General features: G+C 49.4%; 1 protein-coding gene across 1 annotated transcript; it reads right to left on the bottom strand.

Annotated features, from left to right (window-relative positions):
• Nucleotides 1–343: 343 nt before the first annotated feature.
• On the bottom strand, nt 344–23,059 carry ankfy1 (ankyrin repeat and FYVE domain containing 1; the record flags this gene model as incomplete). The annotated part of the gene is made up of 25 exons (XM_080549457.1): nt 344–1,622; nt 1,797–1,887; nt 2,291–2,437; nt 2,656–2,780; nt 2,898–2,988; nt 4,499–4,646; nt 4,839–5,015; nt 5,905–6,105; nt 6,535–6,691; nt 8,065–8,183; nt 9,843–10,011; nt 11,159–11,312; nt 11,516–11,614; nt 12,392–12,608; nt 13,216–13,313; nt 13,860–14,062; nt 14,661–14,729; nt 14,972–15,176; nt 15,803–15,968; nt 16,653–16,802; nt 18,264–18,387; nt 20,095–20,230; nt 20,447–20,565; nt 20,914–21,118; nt 22,921–23,059. The coding sequence occupies 25 exons, from the start codon at nt 23,057–23,059 to the stop codon at nt 1,487–1,489; spliced, it is 3,645 nt and encodes a 1,214-aa protein (XP_080405583.1). The 3' UTR covers nt 344–1,486.
• Nucleotides 23,060–23,622: the final 563 nt, after the last annotated feature.

Below are 23,622 nucleotides of genomic sequence, written 5' to 3'. Positions count from 1 at the left end.
TGATTATACAGATACAATACAATGTGCATTAAAGATTAACAGAGGCAAGTTTTAAGGTTGTCACAATGACAAAAAAAAGCACAAACTGCATTAAGTACAAAACAGTTGTAGTGGTCAAAAATATGATACATTTATCTGTACAATTTAACAATACCTAGAGTGGACCACTTGGTCTAGCAACCCTCAACTCCACATTCTCCCAAATGATCAGAAATGTCATGTGATCTTGATAAAGTGCACCTGTTAGGCTTTGAAAATCAAGAAGCATTAAAACACGATAGGTCAAGACAACACTTGACTTGAGGCAACACCCCCCCCCCCCTTCCCTCCCCCAAGACCTCACTGGAGCTCAAAATGGAATGTATCTTTTGGTAAATGATCTTGGGGAAATAATAATTCATGACTATGATAACATCTATAGGCTACAAATTAAATGACATGCATAGGCATTTGATAATAAGTATCACTTCATAAGCATTTGAGAACACATCTTCATGTGTCTCCCTCGTGGTAAAAAGGCTATCCCATATATAGCTGGTTAAAAATGGATCACATCGTCATTTCACTTGAATGCAGAGTCCCCTTTAGTGGGCAGATGATCTGTGGCTATGACTTTTTGACCATGTGGTCTAATGCTTATGAATGATATTTATGCAGTTCAGCTTCAATCATGTGAATAACAGAATATAAGTGCCTGTAATCTCACTTCTTTAACCAGTAACAGTGTCAATGTATGTGTGAGTGTGTGTATATTTCGACCCAGCTAGTGTTTCAGTCTCTAGTTATGTCTTTGAACCAGACACATAATCTACAGTCAGGGTGGTTGGTGTCAAAGTCATTAAAGTGATCAGCTTGATTGGTGGTTCAGTGGAGCAGAACAGCTGCGGTCCTGTTCCTCCTGTTCCTTCAGTGGGAGTTAACCCGTGTCTGCTGTGGTGTTCCTGGGCCACACTGAAGCATTGTTAGAGAAGTGGGTCACCGGGGTGGAGAGATCCTGCCTGTCCTGCTCCCCACAGACCAATCTACATCTACCTCCCCTGAAATCACAAACTATCACGTGTTCATCACCGACTTTCATGATTTCAAGTAACAACCGAGTGATAACAGGGTAAAAATCAGTACGTTGTCATTGTTCCTGGTCGATCTGAATCATCATTTCCTCGCCGAGGAGCCCAGTCCAGGAGACACTGAGCCAGTAAAGTAGCTTAAACATTTCCAATTTCACATGATTACTTTGATAAAAAAAAAAGAAAGAAAGAAAGAAAACAATGCTTGAAATTCTACTTCAATCCTGCTAGAACATTAACATTTGTTGTTGATAGACTGGAATAGTACAGAAGTTGTGGTCCATAACTTTGTCCAGGGACGTCCCCCATGAGGCTGTCCTCTCCTGGTGAGCTCGGCCCGTGGTGCCAGGGTGGGCTTGGCACGGCCAGCGCCTCATTGGATGGGGGGGGGGAAATGACAGGGGAGGGACTAGGCCGGGTTAGGAGGACACACCACCCAAAGTCAGCACATCGAAGCAGATGTCACACACCCTCACGGGCTTGTTCAGGTCAAACTTGATGATGGGGATCTCCTTTATAGAGCACTTGTGGCAGAGCAGGCGCCCGCAGTGGCGGCTAGAGGCAGACCAGGTCAGAGGGGGGGAGACGGGAGGGAGGGAGACAGAAGGTTTGGTCAGTGAGGAGAATAAGACAATAATATACAGGAGGATGAGGTACTGTTGAACGAGCAGTTTGACTTCACATGCGTAGATAGAAACATCCATACGTTCTATCCAGTAGCCTACTCACCAGTGATGTTTCCTTGTGGTGACTCCAAACTTGGCAGCACATTCATAACAGTTGGACCCGTCACACCATGGGGGCTCTTTGGTCAACATATCTAAAAAAAATAAAAAATAAAAAAAATCACCCAAAACAAGCCAGTGAGAATGGTTGACTTTGAAAGTTCTCCCTTTAACACTAGAACAGCTATGCCTTTTTACCTACTAAAAGAGTAGGGGGGGGAAACTGCGAAATAGCTTTATACTAGCTTATCCTGATTGAAAATGTAAGGATACTGGATGGTAGAACGCACATAGAGGAAAAGTCATGAAAGGAGGGTCCTGAAATTTGATCGAGTGCAAAGATATAACACTTTTTGTTAGGCTATTCTAGTTTAAAGAAGGACTACTCACTATGGACTGGCTGAAGAACATCTGTCGATAGATAGAAGATGAACTCTATCTAAACACTCAGAGGTGAATGACAGACGACATTGACTTCCGGAGGGCTGACAGACTCACCTAAAAGGCGGAAGAGCAGCTGCTTGGTGGCCACCTGGTAGTTAAAGATGTTGATTCCCTGGTTGTTGTTGACGCCCAGGCGAGCCCCGGACCTCACGATGGCACGACACAGGTTGGCGTTTCCTTTCATGTAGGCCAGCAGAAGACCTGGGAGAAGAGCGTTTATTCTCCTAGATACATGCATCCTCGTTTCAATCAGCCTACGTGGACAGGGACTGCTGATAAGCACTTATGAACATTAGAATACTCGATGCAGCCAGTGAGTGTTGGTTATGCACAACAATGCTAATACCTTCAGTGTCTTTGAGCCCCGGGAAAAGCGCTATATAAATACAACAAATTATTATTATTATTATTATTATTACCTGTGTTCCCTTCATTGTCTGGTTTGTCCAGGGGATACTCGGGCATGCACTCCAAGAACAGCTCGAAGATGGCGGCTGCGTTCTCCTTCCCATAATGCCCCAGGACGTGCATCGGTGACTGACCCCTACAAGCCAAGACGCTCAGTGAATAAACCTTTCTCTTTTAACCTGTCAGGAATGACATGGTGGCCTTGGAAGAAACAAGTTCCCTCCTGGAGGAAGGGGGAGGTGAAGAGGCCTACCTCAGGTTGAAGGCCTCCGCGTCGACGTTGGACTCTGTGAGCAGGGCTCTGACGTTGTTGAGGCGAGCCTGCATGACTGCCAGGTGGAGGGCTGAGGAGAGAGGAGAGGAGACAGTAAGAGGCTGAGGAGAGGAGACAGTAAGAGGCTGAGGAGAGGAGAGGAGACAGTAAGAGGCTGAGGAGAGGAGACAGTAAGAGGCTAACGGCATGGAGCTAGTAGGGGTGGCTTAGTGGATAATGAGTTGGACTGGTGATCAGAAGGTGGTGAGTTTAAATCCCACCTGGGGGAACACCACCACTAATGTGCCCTGGAGTCAGACACTTAGCCCTAGATGACTCCAGCCAGACTGGCCCTGTAATCTCTAATTGTAAGTCGCTTCCGGCTGCGGACATGTCCTGTATGTCATCCCTTCTCTCTCTCTCATCCTTCCTGTCAAATCTCTACTGTCTCTATCAATTAAAAAAGAACATGAGTGGGACTGCCCCAAAAAATTTAAAAAAAAAAAAAAAAGCGTCTGCTAAACGGTTCAAAATGTCAAATGTAGATGCACAAGACCAAGACCACAAGAGACAAAAGACCAGTGAAACAAGACAGCCAGAGGCAATTCGGTTGTTAAGTCTGACGTCACGCGTGACGTCTAGCAATTTCCGGGTCCAAATAAAAAATTCCCTACACCAGAGTACCAGTGTACTAAAGCACCAGAGTACCAGTGTACTAAAGCACCAGAGTACCAGTGTACTAAAGCACCAGAGTACCAGTGTACTAAAGCACCAGAGTACCAGTGTACTAAAGCACCAGAGTACCGGTGTACTAAAGCACCAGAGTACCAGTGTACTAAAGCACCAGAGTACCAGTGTACTAAAGCACCAGAGTACCAGTGTACTAAAGCACCAGAGTACCAGTGTACTAAAGCACCAGAGTACCAGTGTACTAAAGCACCAGAGTACCAGTGTACTAAAGCACCAGAGTACCAGTGTACTAAAGCACCAGAGTACCAGTGTACTAAAGCACCAGAGTACCAGTGTACTACAGCGGTAGAATGACAGTTCAATCGTTTTTTAGACTGGGATCTATTCATACAACAAGGCACACAACACTTTCCCGTTTTTCCCATATTGTCAGCGTCTTTGAGCCTCGGAAAAGCGCTATACAAATATAATGAATTATTATTATTACTGAGGCATTTCGAAGAGAGCGCCTCAGCCAACGTTGGACCCGGAAACACGTCACGACTTAACAACCGAATAGTACAGAAATATAGTTACTGTCAATACTTCTACAAATGTAAAAAAAAATCTGTCCTATCTAAAAAAAATAATTTGACTTATATAGCGCCTTTATCCAAAGCGCTTTACAACGGCCTCTCATTCACACATATTCAAACACCAATGGCGGCTAGCTACCATGCAAGGCGTCGGCCCCGCTCACTGGGAGCAACTTGGGGTTCAGTGTCTTGCCCAAGGACACTTCGACATGTGGCCAGCCGGGGCTCGAACCGCTGATCTGCCGACCTTGCGATCGTTAGACGGCGACTCTACCTCCTGAGACACAGACGCATTCTACGTTCTACATTCTACATCTCCATGGTAACTTGCTGTACCGTTGTTGCCGTTCTCGTCCAGGAGAGAGAAGTCCACGGCGTTCTCCAGCAGCACAGAGCAGATGGTGGCCAGGTCCTGCTGGGCCGCCAGGTGTAAGGCTGTCTGTCTGTGCTTGGTCAGCTCGTTCACCTTGGCCCCCGCCAGCAGCTGGGTGATACACACACACACACACCCATCAGACACACTCAGACATATACACACACCCCCGTCAGACACACTCAGACATACACACACACCCGTCAAGACACACTCAGACACATATCAGCCTAGAAGCACCACGCCGCGTCCACAACACAGCAGGTTGTGATAGGTGTTCCAGTAGCAGGTCTCAGGTCTCACCAGGTTGCGGACGATGATCTCGGAGCCGGCCTGCACGGCCAGGTGGAGGGGGGTCAGCTTGGCCGCGTCCTGGACCCGGGAGTTGACGTTGGCCTGGACGCTGATCAGGAACAGAACGCTCTCGATGTCCGAGCTCTGCACCGCCACGTGGAGGAAGTTGCGTCCTTTGTTGTCCACCTGAGGGTTAGGGGGGGGGGTTATATAAATGGTAAATGCTAAATGGACTGTACTTATATAGCGCCTTTTTTGCTGCTCCAAAGCGCTTTACAACGGCCTCTCATTCACCCATTCACACACACATTCACACACCAATGGCAGCAAGCTACCATGCAAGGCGCCGGCCCGCTCACTGGGAGCAATTTGGGGTTCAGTGTCTTGCCCTAGGACAATTCGACATGTGGCCAGCCAGGGCTCGAACCGCCGATCTGCAAACCTTGTGATCATTAGACGGCGACTCTACCTCCTGCGCCACAGCTGCCCCACACAATCATACTACAATAGGAGTGTGGTAACCAGGGAAGTTTGGTAACCAGGGAGGTTTGGTAACTAGGGAGGTATGGTAACCAGAGAGGTTTGGTAACCAGGGAGGTTTGGTAACTAGGGAGGTATGGTAACCAGGGAGGTTTGGTAACTAGGGAGGTTTGGTAACCAGGGAGGTTTGGTAACTAGAGAGGTTTGGTAACTAGGGAGGTTTGGTAACTAGGGAGGTTTGGTAACTAGGGAGGTTTGGTAACCAGGGAGGTTTGGTAACCAGGGAGGTTTGGTAACCAGGGAGGTTTGGTAACTAGGGAGGTATGGTAACCAGGGAGGTTTGGTAACTAGGGAGGTTTGGTAACCAGGGAGGTTTGGTAACTAGGGAGGTTGGGTAACTAAGGAGGTTTGGTAACTAGGGAGGTTTGGTAACTAGGGAGGTTTGGTAACCAGGGAGGTTTGGTAACTAGGGAGGTTTGGTAACTAGGGAGGTTTGGTAACCAGGGAGGTTTGGTAACCAGGGAGGTTTGGTAACCAGGGAGGTTTGGTAACTAGGGAGGTTTGGTAACCAGGGAGGTGTGGTGTGTTCGTTCACCTGCTCGGCGGCCCCGGGCTCTCTCTTGAGGATGGCCTCGGCCGCCTTGTTGTTCTTGTGGGTCATGGCGCAGGCGAAGGGGGTCATGCCCTGGCGGTCCCGCACGTTCAGACGGATGTCCGGGTGGGAGATGAGCAGCTGGATGATGACGCTGTGCTGGTTGCTGATGGCAACGTGGATGGGAGCCCGGCCCTCTGCGTCCTGGGGGGTGAGGAGGAGGGGGGGGCGTCAGTGACATTGCGTGACGTTAGAATTATAAGGTTCTATCTCCATTTTTGTCAAAATTTTGTTTTTTTACATAATCTGATCCATTAGGTGTTTATTAATGCCTGTGTGGTGTTATTTTTCAAATGTTGAAATGTTTTAGGTAGTAATGAATAAAATACAAAGGTTCCATCTCACAAAACATAATGGAACGTAAAAACTTTGACGCTCAATATCTCTGAACTACCGTAAACGGAGATAGAACCTTATAATACTAAGCTCACGACTGAATGACATGACATCCCACCTCGATCGATGGTGTTAAGCTGATAGCTACTGTAGTCTCCTGGCGGAGGGGTTCAGAGAGAGAGAGGAGACCAGGCAGAGATGTGATTGGACGTGGCTGAGCAGCAGAGTGAGACTGACCTGCGTGTTGACGTTGGCACCGAACTCCAGAAGGCACTGGCCCACCTCCTCCAGCCCCCAGCTGCCCGCCAGGTGGAGGGGCGTCTGTCCGTCCCGCGCCTCCTCGTCCCCCTCCCCGTTAGGGCCTGGCTGCCGCGGGCTGTTCACGTCACACCCGCTACACAGAGAGAGAACAGGGGGGGGGGGGTCAACCACACGCACCTAGCACTGTATGATGGTTAGCAGTAAGCAGTAATAATAACAGCGGTCATTAGTACACGCTAGGTGACTTCACTTCCCAACCCTTCTTACCTTCTGTTCCTTTGTTAAGACATTTTACACACACATACTTTTTTGGGGTGTCTCATCATTATTCTCTTATTCTTATTGGATATTTCATATGCATCATCATACAATCATCATACATACAGTGCAGTAGGCCTAGTAGGATCACACTGATGATGCATTTTTTAAAGGCTTTAAAGAAAAAAATACAGTACCATGAATTAGTTTATTTTTTATTAAAAAGTTTGTGTAAAAAAATTAAAAAACGTTTTCTTTTTTTGCCCATGATTTGGCGGCCCACTTGCAGTACCCTGGCGGCCCACTAGAGAGCCACGGCACATACTGTAGGTTGGGAATCGCTGCCCTAACCCAATTGGCATGATTGTGTGTTTCCACAGATGAAGATCGGAGGTAAGTCTGCAGGCTTTAACAGCTTATAGTCAGACAGAACACCACGAGTGACCGTGAAACCACTTCCTCTGGTTTCAGATCTAGAACCTCCTCGACTGTCTTCAACTCAACGAGAGAATTAACTGTACTGTGGTCAGGTCACCGAGAGCTCAGATAACAGAATTAACTGTACCATGGTCATCGACCAGTCCTAGAGCTTAGCTAACAGTAAAACTGTACAACTCTGGGCTGTTACCGGGGTAACCCAGGACACTGTCAAAGGTAGAGCAACTCTGGGCTGTTACCGGGGTAACCCAGGATACTGTCACAGGTAGAGGAAGGACAGGGAAGGAGATAATAAAAACATAAAAAAGTGTTGTTTGGTTGGTAAATAGTAAGATGGACCGCACTTATATAGCACCTTATTCCAAAGTGTTTTACAACGGCCTCTCATTCACCCGTTCACACACACATTCACACATCAATGGTGGCAAGCTGCCATGCAAGGCCCCGGCCCGCTCACTGGGAGCAATTTGGGGTTCAGTGTCTTGCCCAAGGACACCTCGACAGTGACACGTGGCCAGCCGGGAATCGAACCGCCCGAACCTGCGACCGTTAGACGCCGGCTCCACCTCCTGAGCTGTTAGCGGCCCGGGTGAGGTCCTAGTGAGGTCCTAGTGAGGTCATAGTGGGGTCATAGTGAGGTCCTAGTGAGGTCCTAGTGAGGTCCTAGTGAGGTCCTAGTGAGGTCCTAGTGAGGTCCTAGTGAGGTCCTAGTGAGGTCATAGTGAGGTCATAGTGAGGTCATAGTGGGGTCATAGTGAGGTCCTAGTGGGGTCATAGTGAGGTCATAGTGAGGTAGAGGGAGGTGCTGACCTGCGTATGAGGAAGCATGCGGTGACCTGGTTGTTGTCGTCCACGGCCCGGTGCAGCAGCGTCTGCTGGCAGCCCGCCGGCCCGGTGCTCCAGCAGGTGGCGTCACACCCGTGTCGGACCTGGAGGAGACCAGCATAACCGGAGCGCTTTAGAAACCTTCTGCTTTTAGGGTGTTACGCTTGTTAGATCTTGGTGGGATTTTCTAGAAACATATATGCTTATGTCACTCACACACACACATACACAGGGCTAAAAGTGGGAAAAAATCCTGTGCCTGAAACTTTTTCTTGGGGAGGGGGGTCACAGTTTGAGATATTGGGAGAGCGGGTACAGAAGACAGCTTCTTGTCTCAATGTTTAAATGCATTAATACTATTTTATAGTCAATATAAAATATATGTCTCAATGTTAAAATGCATTAATACTGTTTTATACTCAATACAAAATAAAATAATATATTTAGATGTCTTTAAAAGAACAAACTGATTAAATCACTTAAGGCCAAACTGATTGCATCACTTATTAAGCCACTATCACTATAACAATAGATCAATAGATCTACATCAAGTATGACTAGTGACCAGTCAAGACCATTGGACTCCAGGATATCTTTGAGCTCCTGCATGAGGGCTGACAAGTTGGCAATGTTTACTTTCCTGCTGGCTAGGTGTTGTGTTGTTACTTTGGCCAGATCATCATCAAAAAAACGTACAAGGACATTGAGAATTTTGTCCATGTTAAGATTAGTAGCTTCGTCGATATTCATTGAAAACTTTGCTTTTTTAAGCTTTTAACCGAACCGAAGCTTGGTGACCGGGATCTGAGGCATGTCGAGCAATAACCTTCTTCCCACTACTGCCGTAGACGAGTTTCTTTGAGCACGGCGTACAGAAACAAGCACCCAGCTCTAGGGCTGCAACGATTAGTCGACATAATCGACGACGTCGATTATAAAAACTCGTCGACATGGAATTTTAGTGTCGACTAATCGTATAAAATAAAAAATGTAAAAGTTTTTTTGTTTTTTTTTTACGGGAGCCATGCAAGAATCAGCTGGGTAAGTTTTAGCTAACGTTGTTAGCCAACTGGCTAACGTTATATTGTTAGGGTCGTAATGTTTATGTTAGCTTTACTGTTACATGTTGGAAAACAACGTCTCATGGACAGGGCTGTACATGCTATGAGTGTTTGTGCTATTAATTTATTTGCCCTGTGGCACGCGTGTGACAGACAGAGGCGCTTGTATGTAACGTTACGTAGCAGGGGTTTTCCATGTTGAAGCCAGGAGAACGCGAGATGAAATGAAGTGAGGGGTGGTCGCTATTAAAATACCAGGTAGTCATGGTGGATGATCATGAATGATGCTTGATAAGTGAATGCTATTTCAATTATGTTGAGTCCACCAGCGAGCTGTCTGTAAGATAAACAGCGCCAAGCGTAGCCTACTAACGTGAGCTGTCTGTAGTCTAGCCAGCAATGCTAGCTAGCCAATCAACTAGCTCTGTGAGCAGCTGTAGCTTGGCGTAACGTTAGGTTAGATAGCTAGTTAAGCCGGATTTATGCTTCTGCGTCGCCATTGACTAATCGAAAAATAATCGACAGATTAGTCGACTACCAAAATAATCGTTTGTTGCAGCCCTACCCAGCTCCCTCAGTTTGAGGCACCACGTCATCTTCTTCCTCCTCTTCCCCTTCCCCCTTACCCCTCCCCCTCCCCCTCCTCCTCCTCCTCCCCCTCCTCCTCCTCCTCTAGCTAGCAGGTAAGTGTGCGAGCCTCACCAGGGTGGAGGCTATGTCCTCCAGGCCGTTCTCCAGGGCCAGCCACAGAGGGGGGTTTCCCTTCTCGTCCACCACAGACATGTCGGCCCCGCGTGTGCAGATGGCGTCCACCACCAGGGGGAGCTGGTTGCTGATGGCCAGCTGCAGCGCCGTCTGGCCCTCCTGGGTCCTGAGGAGAGACGCCGTACCCTTCAGGAACATTCCAGAAGTCCTCTAACTCTAGAATCCACATTAGGAGGTCAAAAAATATACTGCGTTTCATCCCCAAGCTAACAGGCTGTCACCCTGGTCTTACCTGCCTGTCCCCCTGTCTTACCTGTCCCCTGTCCCCCTGTCTTACCTGTCTTACCTGTCCCCCTGTCTTACCTGACCTGTCCCCCTGTCTTACCCGACCTGTCTTACCTGTCTGTCTTACCTGTCCCCTGTCTTACCTGTCTGTCTTACCTGTCCCCCTGTCTTACCCGACCTGTCTTACCTGACCTGTCTTACCTGTCTGTCTTACCTGCCTGTCTTACCTGTCTGTCTTACCTGTCCCCTGTCTTACCTGACCTGTCTTACCTGACCTGTCCCCCTGTCTTACCCGACCTGTCTTACCTAACCTGTCTTACCTGTCTGTCTTACCTGCCTGTCTTACCTGTCTGTCTTACCTGTCCCCTGTCTTACCTGACCTGTCTTACCTGACCTGTCTTACCTGACCTGTCTTACCTGACCTGTCTTACCTGACCTGTCTTACCTGACCTGTCTTACCTGCCTGTCTTACCTGACCTGTCTTACCTGACCTGTCTTACCTGACCTGTCTTACCTGACCTGTCTTACCTGACCTGTCTTACCTGACCTGTCTTACCTGACCTGTCTTACCTGACCTGTCTTACCTGCCTGTCTTACCTGACCTGTCTTACCTGTCCCCCTGTCTTACCTGACCTGTCTTACCTGTCCCCCTGTCTTACCTGTCCCCTGTCTTACCTGACCTGTCTTACCTGCCTGTCCCCCTGTCTTACCTGTCCCCCTGTCTTACCTGCCTGTCCCCCTGTCTTACCTGTCCCCCTGTCTTACCTGTCCCCCTGTCTTACCTGCCTGTCCCCCTGTCTTACCTGCCTGTCCCCCTGTCTTACCTGCCTGTCCCCCTGTCTTACCTGTCCCCCTGTCTTACCTGCCTGTCCCCCTGTCTTACCTGCCTGTCCCCCTGTCTTACCTGTCCCCCTGTCTTACCTGCCTGTCCCCCTGTCTTACCTGCCTGTCCCCCTGTCTTACCTGTCACCCTGTCTTACCTGTCACCCTGTCCTACCTGCCTGTCTGTCTTACCTGACCTGTCTTACCTGACGTTGATGTCAGCCTGGTGCTCCAGGAGGAACAGGGCGCTCCTGCTGTCCTGTCTCTGGATGGCCATGTGCAGCAGCGTCTGGCCCGTAGACATGGTGTCGTTGATGGACGCCCCGGAGCCCAGCAGCTGGGCCGCGATGGTGTGCATACCTGACCACAACATGACCACAACATGACCAAAACAGGAGAGAGAACGACCACCCGATGGAGCGGACCGCCCGGAGCGGGTTCTGGTTCTGTGTTGTATTTGTTGTTATTGTTTGGAAAGTGCTTGATTTGTGATACGACATGTTAAGAATCCTGAATCCTGTGCGTGCGTGCGTGTGTGCGTGGTTGGGGCTGGCCCAGCCTACCAGTCCACAGCGCCAGACCTAGGACCGTCTGGTCCATGGAGTCTTTCAGGCTGAAGTCGGGGATGATCTGCAGGTTGTTGGTGGCGTGGAGGGCGTTGGCTGGGACACAACACACAAGGGACGTTAAGCGCAGTCAGAGGCTTCACACACTCACCAGGGAGGTATGCCGTTAACGTCACTAAAGGAAAAATCCAGGCTTAATTTTTCACAAGTCTCGCGAGATTTTATCAAAATAAGCCGAGATTTTTCCTTTAGTAACGTTGATGGAATACCCCCCAGGTCTCACCCACTCATGCGTTATGTTGGATCTAATGGGGTTTTCTAAAACATATATTGCCATTTCACTCACACACACATACACACACACACACACACACTATATTCTCATGTCACTCAGACACACACATAACACATACACCCACACACACACACACACACATTCTGCTTCTTCCAGGTCATCATGATCTTCACAGTTAGCAGTGACGCCACAAATAGACAGATTCGGGGTTGTTATCTTAAGACCTTGGGGGTGTTGTGGGCGCCAGGGATGGTGAGCTCATTCACAACGTAACATCTGAGATAACATGAAAAGTAAACCTGTCTGTATTTCATAATGATGTCGAATGCTGGACGCTGCTGAAGAAGCTATGATGTTGTTCTGAATAAATCTTATAGTACTCATTCCGTGTTGAAGCTCTATTCCTTGTCAAATCGTGTCTGCTGCACACCTAATCTATCCTGAGATGACACAACGCATTTCAAATCCTCTATAGATTGATCCATTCCATAATTTTACCGACAAGAAGAAACGACTAACCCCCCCCTGCCCCCGGGCCTATAGGACCACGTCCCTGAGGCCCACTGGGCGACGCCCACCTTTCTGCTCCAGGATGACTGACACCACGTCGGGGTGGTTGTGGACGATGGCCATGTGCAGGGGGCTCTGCAGGGACACGCCCTGCGCCTGGCCGCGGGCCTCCTCCTCAGGCAGGGCCTTCTGGGTCTGCAGGTTGGGGTTGGCCCCCTGCTGGAGCAGCTCGGCCGTGAGGCCCGCCAGACCGCAGCGGCACGCCGTGTGGAGCGGGGTCTCGTCCTGCATGAGAGAGGAGAGAGAGAGAGAGAGAGAGAGGAGAGGGAGAGACGAGAGAGAGAGAGAGAGAGAGAGAGAGAGAGAGAGAGAGAGAGAGGGGGGAGAGAGAGAGAGGAGAGGGAGAGAGAGAGGAGAGAGAGGAGAGAGAGAGAAGAGAGAGAGAGGAGAGAGGAGAGAGAGGAGAGAGAGGAGAGAGAGAGAGGAGAAAGAGAGAGAGAGGAGAGAGAGAAAGAAAGAGAGAGAGAGAGAGTCTTGACTGGCCTTGGTGGTGGACGATTTTTGGGGCAAATATAAACAGGGTTAGGTTTCTGATGCAGTACAGCTTGTGCTGTTGTCAAGTCTGTAAGTCTGTGATGCAGCTTAGCTGGGAGACAGAACAGCAGGAGACTCAGTATGGCTTCTATTATAGGAGTCAGTGAATCTGTGTCACTACCGCCAACTTTCACTGTGGTGCTATATAGGTAGCGATGCAATGTTAGTAGAATCCATGGTATGGTATGATGCAGTAGAAGAGGTTGTGATGAGGTGTGATGCAGTGGAAGAGCTTGTGGTGAGGTATGGTGCAGTGGAAGGTGTCTGGGAGGGCGTGTGAGCCTGCAGTAGAACCTACCCATTTGTTAGCATGGTTGACCTTGGCCCCGTGCGTGGCTAAGAAGAGGGCGGCTGCCTCGCTGCCAGCGCCCGCTGCTCTCTGCAGGAGACAGTTCCCTGAGGGGGGGGAAAGAGACATGACAAATGAGATGGAGGACAAAGAGAATAGTATAATAATACAGTCTCAGGGTTCCCACACCTTCTGGAACATCAGATTCAAGCACCTTTCAAGGACTTTCAAGACTCAATTCCCTCAGATTCAAGGACCCAACACGGCATAGTTTGAGACGGATCTAGATGAGAATGTATATAATAGGAACTATCCTCTCACAGACAACAATTAAAAAGAGAGGCTTGAATGTGTGAACACTGGATGGTCTCTTGCCTTCTCTACCACAGCACAGCAAAACAATATTGTGTTTGAGAGAGAGAGAGAGAGAGAGAGAGAGAGAGAGAGAGAGAGAGAGAGGGAGGGGAATTCAAGCACTTTCAATGACCCATGTCTATTTTCAAAAACTCTTAAGAGCTTGATTTCTTTTTTTTTCGAATTCACAAACTTTCAAGGATTTCAAGGACCCGTGGGAACCCTGCAGTCTGTATGTTACTGTCGTCCATCAGAGTCAGGGTTCCGTCAGAGAGAGCAGCTTCTAATCTAGACCGTACCTGTGGCGAGGTCGGGGGCGTCTGGGTTGCTGCCCCTCTGGATGAGCTGGGCCGCAAAGCTGTTCTCGTCGAACGAGGTGCCGTTCACCACCGGCGCGTTGTCCTCGAAGGGGTTGACGGACGGGTCGGAGGCCACGGTGATGTACTGCAGGGCCAGCCACAGGGCCGTGCTGCCCTCATGGTCCTTCAGCTCCAGGTCCAGCCTGAGGAGGAGAGGATGGTAAATGGTAAATGGACTGCACTTATATAGCACCTTTTTTTGCTGCTCCAATGCGCTTTACAACGGCCTCTCATTCACCCATTCACACACACATTCACACACCAATGGCGGCAAGCTGCCATGCAAGGCGCCGGCCTGCTCACTGGGAGCAATTGCCTTCCAGGTGAACGCGGAGAAGACGCGGAAGGCCACAGGGTGACAGCAGGAACTAACCCTTTACTGCACTAACCCTGCCAGATGGACTGCACTTTATAGTTGTAAATATTGACTATGATTTTGTCTTGTGGTTATGTGTGTAGATTGTCCATTGTGACAGTCATGTGTAATGTGTGTATGTTTGATGTGTTTGACACTGTTGCTGTATTGAGTTTGTCTGTACCGACAACACATTCCACCGACCTTGGACGTGGTCATTAAACGATTCATTCATTCATTCATTCATTCATTAAACGATTAATTAATTAATTCATTCATTAATTAAACGATTCATTCATTCATTCAATTATTCATTCATTCATTCATTCATTCAGGGTGTTTCAGTCAGGGTCAACAGTCATCTGGGCTAAACGTTTCCAACTCACTGCTGGCACTGGAGCAGCTGGTTGAACACGAGCTCGTTCCCCGACACCACCGCTTCATGCAGGGGGGTTCTGGGAAAAGAAAACGTATCACACCGTTGTCATCGGGATGGGATCGTGAAAACCCAAAACAGTTTCAAGATTTTACTGATAGCGTTAACTTTAACTAGTCTCAACGTTGGAAGGTTTGCTCTCAAGTCCCAACTGAACATCAGTTGAGACACTTTGAATGTCAGAACAGGCCTCTACAACATCACACTGGTGACTCTTTGGATCACGATGATGATGATGCTGATGCTGCTAACATTACCCACCTGCCCTTGCTGTTCTGCATGTTGGGGTTGGCCCCAGTTTTGAGCAGGGCCTCGGCGATGGCAGCCATCCCACTCATGACCTCCCCAGAGTGCTTCTTAGGGCTGAAGGAGCAGACCAGGTGCAGGGGGGTCTCCACCGCCCCCACCGTGGCCGCGTTCACCTGGGCCGCGTGGCGGATCAGGAAGGTGGAGGCAAACTCATCCCCTGTGGGGTGGAGGGAGCAGAGTATATACAGGAATCTTGAGGTTCATTTCAATGCCTTTCTAAGACTTTTTAAAGACCTTGTCAATATTTTTCCAGACCTCACCGCCACTTCGAGCTGTAACCGTTTACATCAGTGACACCTTTAACTTAACAGTTTTAGTTTGCAATAGACTACTAGACCACTATCATACAACAGAATTTCCGGTTCATCTTTTTAAAAATGAAACTAATAAAACTAATAAATTCAGGAACTTTTACTAAAAGTTTTTAGGATTCAAACTCTTTGGACAGAGTCTAATTCAGAAAAATACCTACAAAATTCAAGACCTCATAAAATCGTGATAAGACTTTTTAATACTTATTAAGCGTCTTGATTTCCCCAAAATGTATTTATCAACTTTTAATACTTTTCAAGACACCGCGGATACCCTGAGGGAGAGAGGAAGACAAGTAAGGGAGAGGAAGGAGGAGTTGGGGGACACATTACCACAGAGTCCAGAGCTTTAAGTTTCCACATATTTGTGTTGTGGCTAGCCATGTTAGCATGCATACAGGATGTGAGCCACTGTGGGCTGTGGGCGTGGCCTAAGTGTGGGCGTGGCTTACATGACATGGGCATGGCCTACCTCTCTGGATGGCTTTGTGTAGCAGACTCCACCCACTCTGGTCCACCATGTCCACGTCCGCCTTGTTGTTGACCAGCGTGGTGGCGATGCTCTCCAGCTTACGGACCAGGGCGAGATCCAGGGCCAGGTCGCCATTGTTGTCCAGTTCATTCAGCTTGCCAGGCAACTACGGGTAACATAGTTTAAGAGAACGGTAGCTATGAACTAAGGGTAACATAGTTTAAGAGAACTGTAGCTGTGAACTAAGGGGAACATAGTTTAAGAGAACTGTATCAACTACGGGTAACATAGTTTAAGAGAACGGTAGCTATGAACTACGGGTAACATAGTTTAAGAGAACTGTAGCTATGAACTACGGGTAACATAGTTTAAGAGAACTGTAGCTATGAACTACGGGTAACATAGTTTAAGAGAACTGTAGCTATTCTAGCTGTTTAAAAAGTTTCTCCCCTTAAATAAACAATCGATCATCAGAGGAGCGCGCCTAGTTGGCTACTACAGACTGGTTTGGCCCAGGTCCAACTAGGAGAACGCAGGGTTCTCCCCAAACAACACCAGAGTGGCACTGCACTACGCTGTGAACTAGGCGGCGCCACTATGTAAACACTTCATGGCAAATTAAACAACACATTTAATAATGATAGAGTAACTATCTTTGATCCATCCAATTCAAAAAGCAAAAGTGAAAGCGACGTTGTGATGTTGAATTCAGTGTTTCAGCTGTATTTTCTTTGCTTTTTAACATGAATGAACGCATGTCAGGTCTTGATAATGCAATCCTGGGGAGAACCCTGGGATGGAGCGTTGGTGAAACTTGTTAAGCTGCTGAGCACAACTATAAGCCTCCTACCTGTGAGTCCATCTCAATAAGGTAGAGGAAGACCACATCTTCCCTCTCCACTTTGATGGCTTTGTGGAGAGGAAACTCTGTTTTGGACTTGATCATCTTGAAGAGCAGCTGGGCAGTCATGGTACTGAAGTCCTCTTTCCTCAGGTCATCCTGGAGAAGGGGGTCAACAGACATCAACACAACTACTTCAGGAGAGATTCTCTATATTTAGAGTTACAGTCAAACATCATTAAAGATTCTTCACTTGCGTTTCCTTTCTCTGAAGATCAAGTGTTCAAAATTATATTCAGACTGAAATTAGTTCTCCTCTGCTCTCAAGCACTACTATCATATAGCCTAGCTGAAGGTAAATGGACACTTGTATAGCGCCTTTTTTGCTGGTCCAAAGCTGCTCCAAAGCGCTTTACAATGGCCTCTCATTCACCCATTCACACACACATTCACACACCAATGGCGGCAAGCTGCCATGCAAGGCGCCGGCTCGCTCACTGAGAACAATTTGGGGTTCAGTGTCTTGCCCAAGGACACTTCAACATGTGGCCAGCCGGGGCTCGAACCGCCGATCTGCCAACCTTGTGATCATTAGACGGCGACTCTACCTCCTGAGACACAGCCGCCCCTAAGGTAGACCAATGTGGCAAAGCGGGCAAAGCACACAGCGGTCTAGGAACCCACTTTTCCTCACTCTAATTAACTCCCATGTTAGCAGCCCATATTCAAGGCAGTTTCTGCTCATTTCATTGGAGCGAAAAGTGATGGGGAGGTTATGAAAACACATAACTCTTTAACGTGCCAAATGTCAGATCTGAATTTGGTGAAGTTAAACAATACAGGGGCTCCACCGCCCAGCGTAGGGCACAGCCCGCTCACTGTCGACCCAACCCTGCTGACAATATCAAAGGCCCACAACATCCCTAGAGACTGTGTCAGGTACGGTGTACTACAGACTTCGAGTCACGCTTTAGCTTTACGCTTTAGCCTTGGCAGAAGTCATAAAAGCACAATGCAACTGCAGATGGAAGCGTTCAGAAGCCAGTGAGGTCAGAGGTCAGTGGCACTGGCAGCACAAACAGCAGTCAGGCGGCTGATGAGAAGCTATTTCCTCCGTCCTCGTCATAAACATAACCTTGAGAACCATTGGGCTCGGGCTGCACTAGGTTTTTATTTGGTCATAAACAATAACATCCTTGACACGGAGAGAGAAATAACTCTGATCTGGGCTCAGGATTAAAATATAAGACACAAAATGTAGACACGTGGATACAGCATAGATAACAAACTGCTGTAGGGAACTAGATGGTTGACATCTTTACATACTGAACTGGGAATTAGAACAATGCGACTAAATCCTTGACTGGACGTTTTAAATCGTTTTAAACGGTTTTGCATTCGAGGCAGGAGAAAGTCCTTGAGTTAAGCGCTGAGCCGATCGTCCTGAGGAGAGCTGGAGGATAATCAATACTTAAGCAAATTGAGATGGGCTGATAATGCATCACGTTCATTATACTGTCAAGCAGCGCTCCGGACCTCCTCTGTGAAATGAAACCGACTGTCTATCGATTCGGGATCGTCCAATCAGGCCAGAGAGAGTGCTGACAAACAGAGACTCACCCAGTGGCTGGCTATGATCTCTCCACAGTAGTTCATGAGCGTGGTGGCGTCCAGCTCCTCGGCCGTCTGGTAGAAGCGGATACAGTTCCTGACGTTCACAGACGACATCACGCCTTTCTCACACCTAGACCCAGAGAGACGCACGTTTAAGTAAACCGAATCAAATCAAGTTTTATTTGTATAGCGCATTTCTCACAAGATGTGACTCAATGCGCTTCACATGTACACACCGTCGTACACACACAATCGGGGCCAATGCAAGCCTAGCCATTCGAGCTAGGCCTAGTAATAACTACTTGGGGACGTTGGGCATGCATTCACATCCTAGAACAAGATACAAGAAACAAGGCTTCAGCACACCTCCCAACCCACACCGCCACCTACCTCTAACCCACCTAACCCTCAGTGTGTGGCCCCGCCCACCTCTAACCCTCAGAGTGTGTGGTCCCGCCCACCTCTAACCCTCAGAGCGTGTGGCCATGCCCACCTCTAACCCTCAGTGTGTGGCCCCACCCACCTCTAACTCTCAGAGTGTGTGGCCCCGCCCACCTCTAACTCTCAGAGTGTGTGGCCCCGCCTACCTCTAACCCTCAGAGTGTGTGGCCCCGCCCACCTCTAACCCTCAGAGTGTGTGGCCCCGCCCACCTCTAACCCTCAGAGTGTGTGGCCCCGCCTACCTCTAACCCTCAGAGTGTGTGGCCCCGCCCACCTCTAACCCTCAGAGTGTGTGGCCCCGCCCACCTCTAACCCTCAGAGTGTGTGGCCCCGCCTACCTCTAACTCTCAGAGTGTGTGGCCCCGCCTACCTCTAACCCTCAGAGTGTGTGGCCACGCCCACCTCTAACCCTCAGAGTGTGTGGCCACGCCCACCTCTAACCCTCAGAGTATGTGGCCCCGCCTACCTCTAACCCTCAGAGTGTGTGGCCCCGCCTACCTCTAACCCTCAGAGTGTGTGGCCCCGCCTACCTCTAACCCTCAGAGTGTGTGGCCCCGCCCACCTCTAACCCTCAGAGTGTGTGGCCCCGCCTACCTCTAACTCTCACGAGTGTGTGGCCCCGCCTACCTCTAACCCTCAGAGTGTGTGGCCCCGCCCACCTCTAACCCTCAGAGTGTGTGGCCCCGCCTACCTCTAACCCTCAGAGTGCGTGGCCCCGCCTACCTCTAACCCTCAGAGTGTGTGGCCCAGCCTACCTCTAACCCTCAGTGTGTGGCCCCGCCCACCTCTAACCCTCAGAGAGTGTGGCCCCGCCTACCTCTAACCCTCAGAGTGCGTGGCCCCGCCCACCTCTAACCCTCAGAGTGTGTGGCCCCGCCTACCTCTAACCCTCAGAGTGTGTGGCCCCGCCTACCTCTAACCCTCAGAGTGCGTGGCCCCGCCTACCTCTAACCCTCAGAGTGCGTGGCCCCGCCCACCTCTAACCCTCAGAGTGTGTGGCCCCGCCTACCTCTAACCCTCAGAGTGCGTGGCCCCGCCCACCTCTAACCCTCAGAGTGTGTGGCCCCGCCTACCTCTAACCCTCAGAGTGCGTGGCCCCGCCTACCTCTAACCCTCAGAGTGCGTGGCCCCGCCTACCTCTAACCCTCAGAGTGTGTGGCCCCGCCTACCTCTAACCCTCAGAGTGCGTGGCCCCGCCTACCTCTAACCCTCAGAGTGTGTGGCCCCGCCTACCTCTAACCCTCAGAGTGCGTGGCCCCGCCTACCTCTAACCCTCAGAGTGTGTGGCCCCGCCTACCTCTAACCCTCAGAGTGTGTGGCCCCGCCTACCTCTAACCCTCAGAGTGTGTGGCCCCGCCTACCTCTAACCCTCAGAGTGCGTGGCCCCGCCCCCTACCTCTCCCGCAGCAGGTGCAGCTGGAAGCGGTTGGCCAGCTTCATCAGGTCGATGAGGAAGGCGTCGTCCTCGCTGAGCTCCAGCTCGTCGGTGTAAGCCCAGCGCAGCATCGCCATGGCAACCTCCGGCTTGGCATCTGGGCTCGCAGCATGTGAGAGAGAGTGTTAATGAGTCACACTGAGTCGGTTGAGGTGAAGGAAACTACAATATCTCTGGGTGGGAAAAGGTTTCCTTATGCATTCCCACTCACAACCATCGAGACTAAACTATATTTTGTTGCTGGGGTTAGGGTTAGGGTTAGGGTTAGGCCTACGTTCTGTGTACTGTGTGAGGGTTGCAGGGTTAGGCTCACCAGAGAGGTCCAGTTCGGAGGTGGAGGCCAGGTTGGCCAGGCTCCAGGTGTCGGTACGAGCTGCCAGAACAAACTTGTGAGCCCTGAGGCTCTCCTCTCCAACTCTCACCTTCAGATCACTAGAACACACACACAGTCACATCAGTGACATCAGAAAACATCAAAGAGGAACTGATATATTACCCCTCAAGGTTTCTAATGACTCCTGTGTTCCAGGACTTTTGGAATAATACAAAAATAATATATATCCTTCTGTCATTCAACAACAAATTATATGCATCATTATTGGGGCTATTCTATCTCAAAAAGACTGCTTCCATGCTAGAATGTAAGGGAGCAGGGGATGTGTGTGTGTGTGTGTGGGGGGGGGGGAGCCCTCTACTGAGTGTACCCATGGCAACAGCACATGCTGCATCCATCCCAGCCAACCCCCCCGCCCCTCCCTGCACCTCCCTGCCCCTCCTCACCTGTACTGGTCCTGCTGGTAGAGCTCAGCCACGATGTGCAGCAGGCGGCTGATGAAGGCGTCTCCCGCGACGCCGGAGGAGCCCTGGCCGGGGGCCTGAGCGGCCAGCACGGCACAGCGCCTCTCTGTGTCGGCCAGCCGCTGCTGCATCTTCACGTACTCCTGCCTGAGCAGGGCCAGGTGCTTCTGCAGCTTGGCCACCTCCTCTGGGACACCACAGAGAGGGAAGGAGAGGGAGAAGAAGGAGGATAAGAGAGGGGGAGGGAGGGAGAGAGAGAGAGAAACTCGGCAGCTGTGGCGCAGGAGGTAGAACCGCCGTCTAATGATCGCAAGGTTGGCAGATCGGAGGTTCGAGCCCCGGCTGGCCACATGTCGAAGTGTCCTTGGGCAAGACACTGAACCCCAAATTGCTCCCAGTGAGCGGGGCCGGCGCCTTGCATGGTAGCTTGGCCGCCGTTGGTGTGTGAATGTGTGTGTGAATGGGTGAATGAGAGGCCGTTGTAAAGCGCTTTGGAATAAGGCGCTATATAAGTGCAGTCCAGTCCAGAAAGCAGATTTGGTACAGAGCTAGTTCTGGAAAATGGTTGCACTTATTGACAGTTCCACTAGGTTCGCTACATCCCAGTTTTGGATTTAAGTGTATACATTAGGAAATAGGCCTATGCCTTAAGAAACAAATAAATGTAACAACCACATGTGCCTAGCCTGTCTCATTTTGTCTACATCTAAAGTTGCGTTACAAGTAGACCTAGTTATCCTAGGTGGCTTCCTGGCTGTGGAGGTCTCAGAGACTCCATTTCATGCAGGACATGCATGCCATTTCACTCTCCCATTTCCTTCCCCTTTCTCCCTAAGTTTCAGTGAAGACAGAATGCTGAGGAGGCAGATTACTTTGCCCTGCCTCGGGTCAGCAGGTTAACTCTGGCTGGCAGGGTGATGAGGAAGGGGAGGTCCACACACCACCTGACAGCCCGGCACAGGAAGAGATCAATGCTACAACAGCAAAACAGACGCTGAGCTCTTACAACCAACAACAACAACAACAACAACAACAAAACAGTTCAGCGCTTCAATCTTAATACAAAGTACAATGTTCCCTTCACTATTGCCAACGATGGGAGGAATTTGAGCTTCTTCAACTCAGAACTGCCTCTGACATAAACCAGAAGAAACACGAGCGTAGGCACTTTAGTGGCACCTATAAACTATAAAGAAAAGCTTTTTATACGAGGGGCCAAGACCCATAGGAGCAATACACTCCAGCCCTGACTCTGGTTTCTACAGTGGCTAGCTTAACCTCAACTCAAACAGTGTGTATTGTTGATGTACTTTTACCTACACGACTGATACCAAATCCTCCAGAGAGTGAGTGCCAGTGACAACCAGGCAGACACTGACAGGACAGGACAGGGCAGGGTTGGGCATTGAGCCCGTTCTCGCCAGCTAGCTGGCTGACACAAAGTTGACCCAACACCTTCAGATAGACATGACACTTACTCATCCCAAACTGATCAATCCTCTAACCTCGAGTAGACTCATCATGCCAGCTAGCGCACTGATCCACCCAGACTGTTTCAGCTAGCTAAGCCATCAGTGAACTGGGTGGATTTTTTTAGCCAAATGTTTTTTTATGAACACTCTTGCCTGGGTTGAAACACCACAATGACAGGTGACAAAACAACAAGTGTTTTTAGTTTTTTTTTTAATCACCAGGTCAGTGAGTTAATGAGCTGGCTAGGCTAGCTCCAACAGCCCAGCCCACCGCCTCACCTGACTGACTGGCTGGCTAGCAGGGGGATCTATCTGCTGTTACTGGACAGGGACACATTTGCAATTCTAGTGCCGAGACAGAAAGGAGACACCTTGTTCTTCTAAAGAATACTAAACTGTCAAGTCGAATCTCATTGAACTAGTCATTCGGGAGGTTCCGACAAACAATTGAATACGCATCAAATAAATAAAAGAAAGAAAGGGCGTATATAAATATCCAAGACATCTGCCCCCTTACCTTCCGCCATGTTGGTTCCGTGCCGTAGCTTCTCAGTTGTGTGATGTCGCGAGATGTGGAAGTCAGACGGGAGGAGGTGTCGCGAGATGTGGAAGTCAGACGGGAGGAGGTGTCTGGAGGCACGAGGGCTGCTCTGCATCCTAACACCAGTTCACCTGATATTGCCTACTATTATAATGAGACAGGCAGCATTATAGATTCTATCTTGTAGCCTATATAGATAGGCCATAGACGTGCATTGCCAAGCCTGGATATATCCATTGCTTCAGATCAACTCCACTTGCTGGAAATAATGACGATTCATTATAAAAATCAAAAGACTGGCTGAGGTAGTTGAAGGTTCTGTGGCTCTGGTCAGACTGGGGCCTCTGTGTGTGGCTCGGCTCCCCGGAACCTATTCATACATAGACAAACCCAGAGACTTCTGCCTTGGTCATATGGGATAAGTAAGTGTGTAAAGAGAACATCTGGTAACTTGGTAGCTTTCCTTTGCAAATGGGGCACACCACAAGTAGTGTCAACACAACGTATTTCCTATTCCAGATTTTACAACGTAAATCATCATTTAACTGAGTATCCACTACTTGATTGAACACAGAATGAGGCACAACACTGTCATGTTGTTTCGTGATGGCTGCTACATAACGTGTGAGAATGAGGATGTGTGTACAGCATACAAAAAAATACACCCAAACAAATATT

This window comes from Nansenia antarctica (assembly GCF_963989245.1).
Source record: "Nansenia antarctica genome assembly, chromosome: 20".
Classification (NCBI taxonomy): Eukaryota; Metazoa; Chordata; class Actinopteri; order Argentiniformes; family Microstomatidae; genus Nansenia; species Nansenia antarctica.
Note: the sequence above shows the minus strand (reverse complement) of the source record. Positions and strands in the feature narration are given on the sequence as shown.